The sequence below is a fragment of the Orycteropus afer genome, unplaced genomic scaffold (genome assembly GCF_000298275.1).
Source record: "Orycteropus afer afer isolate SDZICR_OR568_19922 unplaced genomic scaffold, OryAfe1.0 scaffold00132, whole genome shotgun sequence".
In the NCBI taxonomy this organism is placed as follows: Eukaryota; Metazoa; Chordata; class Mammalia; order Tubulidentata; family Orycteropodidae; genus Orycteropus; species Orycteropus afer.
Window position 1 is genome coordinate 5,918,015 of NW_006921719.1, and position 12,072 is coordinate 5,930,086.

The 12,072-nt window shown below is 41.5% G+C and overlaps 1 protein-coding gene across 1 annotated transcript in view; it reads right to left on the reverse strand.

Moving 5' to 3' along the window:
* The window catches only part of PDE8A (phosphodiesterase 8A), a 259,288-nt gene that overhangs the window by 35,470 nt on the left and 211,746 nt on the right, over positions 1–12,072 (reverse strand). The window contains exons 9-11 of the mRNA XM_007945121.2: positions 4,616–4,704; positions 2,502–2,553; positions 2,361–2,403 (exon numbers count right to left, since the gene is read on the reverse strand). Of these exons, the coding sequence (XP_007943312.2) occupies positions 2,361–2,403; positions 2,502–2,553; positions 4,616–4,704 (184 nt within the window). The remainder of the gene's footprint in view (positions 1–2,360; positions 2,404–2,501; positions 2,554–4,615; positions 4,705–12,072) is intronic.

The following is a 12,072-nucleotide window of genomic DNA, read 5'->3' on the forward strand; positions in this document are numbered from 1 at the left end:
ATCAGAAAAGTCCAAATAAAGGTACCCTGTGACTTTACAGAATAAGGATTCCTGCACTTGCTACTTCTACTTCTGACCCCACCATCCCCTGACATCTGGCTCTGCCCTCACCACCCTCCTGAAACTGCATTTTTACAGGTCACAAATGAGCTCTAGGGTGTAAAATGCAAATTATCTATCAGTCACTGGCTCTGTTCTCCCCTCCTTCTTATCTCTCTGTGGTTCTCTCCTTCCTTGAGTTCAGTGACACTTTCTTGGTTTTCTTCCTCTGTTTCTGATGATGATGTCTCAGATTCTGCTTCCTTATCCCTCCTCTCCTTTTTCTGCATGTTCTTTCATTAAAGTTAAACTTCTCATTCCCTTCTACCATTCCTGGGTTCAATCTCAGCAGTTTCACATCTAGGTTACTTGCTAACACTGCTGCTGGCCAGAAAAATGTGCATTTTCTAGTCCTAATCTCTTTGCAGAGCACAAGAAAACAGGTTCTGGTATACAGCAGGTACTCAACAGACATTTCTAGAATAAATGAACAGGTGAGTTAACAAGCCAACCCCTTTAACTGCCCACCAGAACCTCACAGGTAATGTTTTCCACACTGATCTTCTTCATTCAGCCCCTTCTGTGTACCTATATCATCAAAACCTAAGTCTTTAGGCTCAAAAACTATGTTTTGACAACATTTCTTTTTTTTTTTTTCTTTTCCCTCTCCCAGATCCCACACCATCATCACATCTGGCCTTTCTTCTCTCTTCCTAATGCCATCACCTTACTATGCTATTGCTTTTTCTCTTTTATACCACGGCAGTGTAGGTAGGTATTCTTCTCTCTGGGCCCTCCTTCCATGCAATCTGTGTTATAGATATGCTTCTTAGAACTCAGATGTCATCATGTGATTCTCTGTTTAAAAACCCTGACACTCCCCATTGCCTACAGATGAAAACCCTAAGTTCCAACCTAGCATTTAAATTATGCTTCATGATCTAAACTCTCTTCCCACACTGACCCTTTATACAAGTTAAAATTAATACTTGCTTTTTCTAGAAGACACTCAATACTTCCCTCTTCTGTTTTTATTTTGGGGATGCTTTCCTTCCACACCCTTCTTGTTTATCAAAGTTACCTGTTCCCATGTGAAAGCCTCCTTTTTCCCTCTAAGCCACCAAGGTACTGTTGGCCCTTTCTGACTGTCAATCACATCTTATCTTTTCTTTTCTTTCTTTCTTTTTTTTTTTTTTTTAATCAATGTGTGTCTCTCCATTCACATGAAAGCCCTGATTGCTCTTGGAGACCCATAGGAACTATCTCAGCATGTGCTTCAGATCTTTGAAGTCAGCCATTCCAGATTCAAGTACCAGCTCTGCTACTTCCTAGATGGATATCCTTGGGACAACTATTTAGTCCTTATGTTTCATTATCTGTAAAACAGGAACTTCATCTATAAAATGACTGTTTTGCTAAGTTACTGCAAGGCTTCAATGAAAGAAACTTAAGTATGTAAAGCACCCAGCATAGTAGCTTGTAAATAGTAAATGCTCAGAAAAACATGTAATAAATATTCCTAGAATGAGTGAATGAACTGCTCTGGTATTGAGGAAAGCACATCATTAATAGTATGAATGGATAGAAGACAAAGTCTTCTCCCTGGAAGATTCTCAGTATAGCTGGGAGCCAGGGCTCAATGCCTGTGCATGGCAGACAGGCACTTGTTGGAGAGCCTCTGGCTTGGAGTTGGAGTGAACCTTCACCATCAGAGCCCACATCCCTCATCCAGGAAGGTGACCTGCTGAAGCCATGACATGTATTTGAAGAAAACAGACAATGCCAGCACAGGGAAAAGCATCTGCAGTAACACAGATGTGAGAATGAGTAGATGGTGTCCAAGGAAAGAGAGATGAGGAAGGCAAGTCTGATGGGGTCCAGCTACCTTCCTGTGGATTGGTGGTGACTACTCTCAGGGGAGACAAAGATAACTCTGCTAAAGTACTATGGTCTGACTTTCAACAATGGTCACCTCTAAAAGCATAGATCAGGCTATCAAACCACACTTTCCTCAAAACATGTTCACATAAGTTCATGCACTTGAGGGGACTAGTACTCTCCCCAAAGGCTGAGACCCTTCCCAGGCTGGGTAGAACCTGGGCCCTGGCAAATGCAGGCACCTGTCAGAATGCCCACAAATGCTCAGGTCCTTCAACTCACAAACCAAGTTGGGGAACTAGGGAGAGAAATGTTGCCATGGTGCTAGAAAAATACAGCTCATTGCTGCATCAGGCAAGCTAGTTAGAGTAAGTGTTTCTGTTTTTATTTTTCTCTCAAATGCTCAATGATCCCTAAGAATGAACATGGAATGGGCACCGTACCTGTAAGACTGTCAGACTGAACACATTCAGCTATTTTCTCAGCCTAAAAATGAATTTTAAAAGCCATTAGTTCTCATTGCTTAAGTATGTGATAAGGAAAATCCTGCTGGGGTGCAAGAGTCCCGGGCTCTCCTTACATACCTTATTGTTGCCATTGCACACTCTGATAATGGACACATAGTGTCTAATTTTTCTGCAAGTAGAAAACAATGCATTATTTATTTTCTGACTTTCTAATCTGACGGATATGTAGCTAATTTTTCTTTATGAAAACAGCACCTTCCTTTCCTACAAAATGCTTTGGGGAGAGGGTTTCTATTACTTGTGGCCAAGACCACCAACAAAGGAACAAGAGTCTACAGACATCTTCTGGTGTCTGTAAAGAAAAGTGACTCTTTAGAAAAAAACAACAAAATTCTTCCCAAATCACAACAGACAATTAAAAAAAGCAAAAATAAAACCAAAAAAACCTGTTTTAAAAAAATTGTACTGCATGTTAACCAATCAAGAGCCTTTGGTTCCTTAACATGATTTTATTTTCACAGCCCCTTATGTCAATGCTCTTCTTCAAGTTCCAACAAACTGCTCCCCGTCATTCACGGAAACAGTCACTGGCCACATCAAGGACCAATTTTTGTATTTAACTCGTTAGCTGGAAATCTAAACAAAGCAAGAGCTTATCTCCAAAGTTGCTGACTTTTCTCATTTATTTATTGTTCCTTCAGTTTTTGATGTTTTCCTTCTGATACTCAAATCCCTATATACATGTCACAAAAAATTTAGAAAGGACATAAAAGGGCAAAGACTCAGAACAGAGAGCTCACACAAATCCTGCTCCCTGAGGCAGTCACCAACTGGCAGAGAAGCCTGGTGACAAATCACATGAGCTGTGCGGTCAGCACCGAGGTCCGCAGCCTGGTTCTGCCACTGGCTGGCAGCTGAACCTTGGGCGAGAAGCCTCTCCTCTCTGAGAAACCTCAGTTTCCTCATCTATAAAATAGAGGTGATCACAGTGCTGACCTCACAGGGCTACAGTTAGAGTAAAATGAACTGATGTCTACCAGGCACTAGTGCCTGTCCAGAGAAGGAAAGGCTTGGTAAACAGGAGCAGGCATTATAACCACCATGGCCATACTTCCTTCTGTCCATTTTCCCTTCTTTCACGTTCACAATTGAGATCATACTCTAGATATCATTTTACTTTTTGCTTTCTGCATTTAACCTTGTCATAAGCATTTCTTCTTGTAGTTTTATTTTCAATGATCATCATTTCTAATGGTGGCATATTTTATTTTTGTGTGTTCTACAAGTCATACTGACCAAATTCCACTTTTTATATTATTTCTTTTAGACTGTGAAACAACTCATATAAAATTTTTAGGCTCCTGAAGACTGGTGGTTCAAACCTACCAGCCACTCCTTGGAAGGAAGACTGGGCGATCTACTTCCAGAGAGATACTGGCTCAGAAGGGGTTGCTATGAGTTGGAACTGACTCGACGGCAGTGAGTTTGGTTTTTTGGTAGATATGTACATCATTTTCCAATTTATAGTCACATCTGTTTTACATAATAATTTACATAAATATTTACATAATTTACTAAGTATTTAAAATACTTTTAAAATCTAATTTGATAGGCCTATGCAGAAATAACATTGTTGTTGTCAGTTCCTGTTAAGTCAATTCTGACTCATGGCAGCCCTATATGTTTCTGAGTACAACTGGGCTCCACAGGATTTTCAATGCTGTGCTCTTTCAGAAGCAGATCACCAGGCCTACCTTCTAGGGTGCTACTAGAGGCAGAATCCAACAGCCAACCCTCTGCCTAGTAGTCAAGTGCTTAACTACTTGTACCATCAAGCACTTTATTTAAATCAGAATGTCACTTTCTAAGTTGTGTCATCTATCAAATTAGATAAAAAATCTTTTAAATAAAGAGAGTCAACTGTTAGAGTTCTCATTACACAGCTTAATAAATGGCATTCTGATTTAAATAGTCTCCTTCACATCCATGCAGCTGAAACAAGACTGTCTCGATCTACTGACTCTGGACCTCCAGGTGGAGGGTCAGGCTGTAGCAATGGAGAAGCCACTAAGGCAAGTCACACTTGAAGGCCATTCAGTGATGATACCCTGATTTTGTTATGAGTTCTCCTTTTGACTTTTGCAAACAGTTCTTAAGTATTCAAAGCAAATTTTGCAATAACTCCAAACATGGTATATTATTTAGGTATTTTACTTGTTTTCTCTACTTACCCTCCCTGTCCAATGACAGGTATTATCTTCACATTTTGTTGTATATTATCTCCATTTTTCTTTTTGGCGCAGTAAATTCCTTGCCACTCCTATAAATGGAATATAAGCATCATTATATTTTCTGTTCAAAACATTAACTCAAGACCATTTTAAACAATCTTGCCCCAGCACTAGTAGCAGAGTTCAACAAAACAGAAAATAAAAAATGTTGGCAAGAATGTGGAGAGATTGGGACTCTCATACACTGCTGGTGGGACTGTCAAATGATACAACCACTGTGGAAAGCAGCATGGCAATTCCTTAAAGAGTTGGAATTAGAAATACCATTTCATCCAGCAATCTCATTATTAGGTATATATCCTAAAGAAGTGAAAGCCAGGACAAGAACAGATACATGTACACCCATGTTCATCACAGCATATATACAATAGCAAAAAGATGGAAACAACCTATGGGCCCATCAACAGAAGAATGGATAACCAAACTATGGTACATACACACAATGGAATACTATGTAACCCTAAATAATAACAAAGAACCTGCAAAACACCACATAACGTGGATGACCTTGGAGGACATAATGCTGAGTGAAATAAGTCAATCACAGAAGGACAAATATTGATTAGTTTGTTTCTGTAAAAAGTCAAGGAAAGGTTTATATATGGAAAGAAATTTTCTTTCTTGGTTACCAGGGGTAGGAGGGGTGAGGAGAGAATACTGCTAGATAGGTAGAGACAAGTATTGATTTGGGTGAAGGGAAGGGCAATGTATCAAATGTGAGTGATCAACATGATGGCATTGAGGAAGAGGAAGACAGAGAGAGGTGCATGGGAGTTACAGACAACAAAGATGAACCTTTTTGTGCATACAGAACTGCATAGTCAGTGAAGGCAAACTTTGATCTATGTGTGGACAGGCTAAATGATTAGGTATGTCTATCCAGGAGGAACTGTGCCCATGATCTTATATAGGCTTGGCAGACAATGTTTCTACAAGTGTATTTGTATGTTCTGTAAGAATTCCCGGGTACATAGTACAGCTAACAAAGGACAAGGCTGCAGTCACTTCCTGGCCACAGCCAGCTACCCAGAAGGAGCAAGTAGTTGGACCTGTGGGCTCAGGACCATGGTCGCAGGGGACCTCAGGCTCACTGGCATAACATACTGCACAAAAACATTGTTCCACATCCTACTTTGGCAGATAGCGACTAGGATCTTAAAAGCTTGCACATGGCCATCTAGATGCAACGATGGGTCTCTCATCTGCAGCAAAGAAGAATGAAGAAAACCAAAGACACATGGACACAAATAGTCCAACCAACTGGTACACCATGTGATCCTCAGCCTATATGACTATGAGACCAGAAGAACTAGATGGTGCCCAGCTACCACTGTCAACCACTCGGAGGCGGACCTATGTAGAAGATACTGGATAGAGTGGGAGAACAATGTGTAAACAAAACTCAACATCATAAAAAAAAAGGAACCAGGTTTGCTGGTCTGATAAGAGCCTGGTGGAAGCACTGAGACTATGGCCCCTAGGTGCCCTTCAGGTCTGGAATTGTACCCATTCCTGTGGCTTCCAGCCAAACAAAAGTCAGGCATATGAGCTGAACATTTACATTAGGTAGATACATTCCTTGGAGAGATCAATCATGGGAGAATAGAAGGTCTATGTAAGCTTAGGGAGACAGCTCAGGGGGCATGAGTGCATGGGAGGGAAAGACAGGGAAGAGGTGGCTATGGGGAGGAAGTGGGAGGAGAACTGTTGCATTGTGGGAGATGACAGTCAATGTCATGAGACAAAGTATATGTGAACTGCTGTATGGAAGATGAATTCGCTCTGTAACCTTTCACCCAAATCACAATTTTTTTTTTAAAGATCATTTTACATTTCAGGTTCTGATATATTTACCATTGCTCAAACAATTAGGATGAAAATTATCCCAATCTCGAACACAGTTTTGGGTAATCTGACACTGTGGTGTGTCGACTTTTGTCACCAATGCAGGAGGAGATAGACTTTGGTGAGAAAAGTTGGGACATCACAGTTTAAGTGATATGTCTTTGGGAGCTGTCTGTTGGCAAGAGGGACCCTGTGCCCACTAATGAAGAACACGCCCCCTCACTCAACCACATAGCTTCTCTCTCTCAAAATTACTACCTCAGCAGTGGCAGGGGGAGCTTGGCCTTTGTCCCTGCATTTGGAAGAGATGAGAATCTCAGGACTGGGGCAGAGTAGGAGGCATTCTATGGCCACTACCAAAGTGGGGTGTCACCAGCCTCTCCATCTGAATGGCTTGAGGCCCTCCCAGATATGTGAGGGTTTTAGTCACTGAAGGTAGGATGGGATTGTTGAACTAACCAAACTCAAGTAGAGCAAATATGTAACACTTCAAAACCTAGGGCTGCAATCACATTAGTCTTATTCTCATGATCAGAAAGAATATGGGGATTCTTTGAGGAAGAGCTGCAGTATATGAGAGCAGGAGTGTGTAGGACATCACTGCAGTGGGCTGGGAGAGAATAAGTTCCTCTACTCTTAGGGTGGTGGGGAGAAGCTGAGATGGAGCTGGATTTTGCCACAACCCTAAAAGGTTTTGAATTCCTCCAAGATGCCACTAAGGTCCTTAAGCTCTGCAAGTCCCTAAAACCCACTATAAACTCATTGCCATCGAGTCAGTTCTGACTCACAGCAACCCCCCCTTGGGTTTCTGAGGCGGTATCACTAGGGAAGTAGACTGCCCAACCTTCCTTCCGAGGAGTGGCTTGTGGGTTTGAACCTCCAGCCTTCTAGTTAGCAGTCAAATGCCTTAGACACTATGCCACTAGAGCTCCCAAAACCCACTACAGGACACTGAATTCCTAGGAAGTCCCATAACCTTCCTAAGTTTCCAGAGTCCCTAAGGACCTAAAGCTGACCCAGGCAGGAAGTAGACCAACTTTAGTGGCTTAGCTGAAGTCTACTGTCCAGACTCCCATACAAAGTGAATTCTAAAATCTTCTATGTTTGGGGCATGGTGACCTACATCCAAATAATTTGCTCTTTTAGCCCATTAGTTCGGGGTCAAACACCAATAGTAAGATCTCATCTTCCGACTCCTCTGGCAAAGTGGATCAAAGAGAAAGCAGGACACTCTGACACAAACAAAGGATGATTACTGATATAATTCTGAAAACAATGGACACCATGAAAGGGCTGCATCAAAAAACAGACTGAGAAGCCCAGCTGGGTGCTTTGCTTGCCTTAGAGCTACAGGGAAGTACAAGTCTGTTATGGATTGAATTATGTCCCTAAAAAAGATATGCTGAAGTCCCAGCCCCTGTACCTGTGAATATGACCCAGTTTGGAAACAGGGGTTTTCTTATTATGTTAATGAGGCCATATCTGAGTAGACTTGTTCCTAAACCTAATCTTTTCTAAGTGGTACCATATAAAAATGGAAAAAAGAGACACACAGGGGAATACAACATGTGACCACAGAGGCACATACATCTATAAGCACAGGAATGCCAAAGACTGCTGGCATCTACTAGAATCTGGACGAGTAAAAGAAGGACCTTCTCCTAGAGCCAGTACCCTAATTTGAACTTCTAGCCTCCAGAACTCTAAGAAAATTTCTGTTCTTTAAAACCTTCATTTACAGTATTTTTTATTATGGCAGCTAGAGGTTAAGTGTTCTGGTTACCTAGTGCCGCTCTGACAAGAATACACCACAACTGGGATGGCCTTAACAAACAGGAATTTATTCTTACAATTTGGAGGCTTTAAGTCCAAGTTCAAAGTGCCAGGCTTTAGGGGCTGGGTGAAAGCTCCTCAACCTTGGGGTCCAGCTCTGCCTCTGTTTCCACTTGAGCTAGAGGCATTTCTTCACTCAGACAGCTGTTGGCTGCTGAGGATGAGAAGCTCCAAGGTTGACAAGTAAAAAGGCACAGTCCTGATGTTACCAAAACACATGGCAGGCCATTAATTTAAGTCCATTGTAAGTCCCAAGGTCAGCAGAGCATAGCAGGCTGCTGAGCAATGACACGGCTACATGCAGGGTCCAAGTGTGCCATAGGCTAGAGACCATCCTCAAGGCTTCTGCTTATAGACAGGAAGCAGACCACATCCCAAAGGCAGCTACTCAGCTGCTTGTGGTAGATCCCCACTATGGAGTTGATTTCCAGTCTCATCATGGGGAATAACTACCACCAGCTGCCCAGCCACTCAACCAGGCCCAGCCAAGTTGACACACAAACAGAACTACCACACTAAGACTAGGTAACTAAAAGGTCCTTACACAGTACAGGTTTGACAGGAGTTCACCTTGGATAATGAAACCTCTACAAAATCTATCAATATGCCAGATAAGAAAACAGGTGAGAGCTAAAAAGGGATCTAAGGCACTTGACTGCTATCCAGAAGGCTGGTGGTTCAAACCCACTGGCCACTCAGAAGGAAGATGGGGCAATCTACTTCCATGGTGATACTGCTTCAGAAACCCAAGGAAGAGTCACTATGAGTCAGGTCTGACTTGACGGCACATAACAACAACAACAAAGGCAAGAACAAGCGGGTTGCTCTCTGTGTCTTCAGCCCACATATTCACCTTGGAAAGCATTAGCAGACATGTCTAAGGGGTTCTTCTGAAGCTTACTATCAAGAGCAACACAGGAAAAAATGGGGTAATAGCACAACTCTACCAATGTACTAAAAACTACTGAATTGTATCTAGGGTTTCAAACCAGTTCAGTCATGCTGATGCAGCAACACCAGAACAGACCTAACTTTGTAAAATATAGGTATACCAAATAGTAGTAACTGGAATGGGAAAAATGATGGGTCAAAGCTCAGCAATGGGAGACTCAGAAGTACTGCAGTGAGCACATTTAGAAGGTTAATGCACAGGGCTGCATTACTGCCTTTACATACTGCCATTACATACCTTCAAAGTAACACACTTGGCTGTCACCTTTGAGCAGGATACTGCTGTTTCCAAATGCTGGTCAAGATATTTGGTTGCCATGCAATGCCCACATGTTTTCTAAGAGGAAAATTAAGTTTCCAGCAGGGTATCAACCCATCATTTTTCCAGTTCTGCCTATCATTCTGGCACACCACATTTTACAAAGTTGGGTCCATTCTGGTGTTGCTTCATCAGCCATGACTCAACCAGGAAGAACCAGTTTGAAGCTCTGATTGTATTCTTTAAATAGCCAAATTGTATGGTATGTCAATCATGTCTCAATAAACTTGTTGTATTTTTATCTATATATATCAATATATTTATAGAGGGAGCTCTGGTAGCATAGTACCTAAGGCACTTGACTGCTAACCAACAGGCTGGCGGTTCAAACTCATCAGCCACTCCTTGGAAGGAAGATTAGGCAATCTACTTCTATAGTGATACTGCCTCGGAAACCCAAGGAGGGGTTGCTATGAGTCGAGTCCAACTCGATGGCACGTAACAACACCACCACCACATATATATTTATGAGAGAGAAAGAAATATGGAAGACCAGTGCAACCAATCAGAGCACTTTCAAAAATATAGTTGGGAAAGAGTTCTGGCAAGATGGTAGAATAGGCAGACAAGCTACACAGACCCTCTGCAACAAAGCAACGATAAAGCAACAAGAAATTGAAACAGGTACAAAAGATGATCCTGGAACCCTGAGCTTTGAAGAGAAGGATAAAGAAGTGGATTAAATACCATAGTAAAAGAACCTGAATGAAAACAGCGAGTAAGGAGACAAATGGAGTGGCAGACTGCCAGCTGTCGAGAGGGCACAGTCATTTTGAATATTTCCCAGTAAAACCCCAAAACTCACTGCTGTCGAGTTGGATCCAACTCATAGCGACCGCTCCTTCGGTTTCTGAGGCGGTATCACTACGGAAGTAGATTTTCCAATCTTCCTTCTGAGGAGTGGCTGGTGGGTTTGAACCGCCAGACTTCTGGTTAGTAGTCAAATGCCTTAGGCAACTTAAGAATTGGCTCTGCATAGTGGCGGGATATAAGATCAACATAAAAAAATCAGTTGGATTCCTCTACACCAGCAAAGAGATTGCTGAAAAGGAAATAAGGAAATCAATACTGTTTACAACAGCTACCAAAAAAATAAAATACTTGGGAATGAATCTCACTAGGGATACAAAAGACCTGTACAAATAAAACTACAAATCACTACTCCAAGACACCATAAGACATCTACATAAATGGAAGAACATACTATGCTCATGGACAGAAGACTGAATATTGTGAAAATGTCAATACTACCCAAAGCAAACTATATATTCAATGCAATCCCAATCCAGATCCTATCAGCATTTTTTAAGGATATGGAAAAACAAATCACTAATTTAATATGGAAAGGAAAGAGACCTCAAATAAGTAAAGCACTATTGAAGAAGAACAACAAAGTAGGAGGTCTCATGCTCCTGGATCTCAAAACCTACTACACAGCCACAGTAGTCAAAACAGTACGACAGACATGTAGATCAGTGGAACAGAACTGAGAACCCAGAAATAGATCCATCGACCTATGGTCAGCTGATCTTTGACAAAGGGCCAAAATCCATTAAATGAGGAAGAGATTGTTTAATAAATGGTGCTGGCAAAACTGGGTATCTATTTGCAGAAAAATGAAAAAGGATCTGTACCTCACACCACACACAAAAACTAACCCCAGATGGATCAAAGACTTAAATGTGAAACCTAAAACTATAAAGTTCCTCAAGGAAAAATTAGGGGCAAATTTAGGGGCCCTAATATATGGCATAAATACATTCTTAAACATAACCCCAAATAAACAAACAGCAGAAGATGAACTAGATGAATGGGACCTTGTAAAAATTAAGTATTTATGTACTTTCAAAGACTTCTCCAAAAGAGTCAAAAGAGAACCTATAGATTGGGAAAAAAAATACTAGGCAATGACCTATCTGATAAGGGACTTATCTCTAAAATTTATACAAAACTCCAACACCTCAACAACAAAGAGAGACCTTCACTTACAACAAAAAGATGAACAATCTAATTAAAAAATGGGCAGAAGACATGAATAGACACTTCACCAAAGAGGATATTCAAGTGGCCAGCACATACATAAAGAAATTCTCATGATCATTAGCCATTAGAGAGATGCAAATCAAACACCAAGATACCATCTCACCCCAGCACTAATGGCAAAGTTCAACAAGAGAGAAAATAACAAAAGCTGGTGAGGATGAGGAGAGATTGGGAGTTTCATACACTGCTGGTGGGATGATAAAATGATACAACCACTTGGAAAGCAATTATGGCAATTCCTTAAAAAGCAAGAATTAGAAATACCATTTGACCCAGCAATCCCATTGTTATTATTGTTGTTATGTGCCGTTGAGTCAGCCCTGACTCATAGCGACCCCTCCTTGGGTTTCCGAGGCAGTATCGCTACGGAAGTAGGATTGCCCAACCTTCCTTCCGAGGAGTGGCT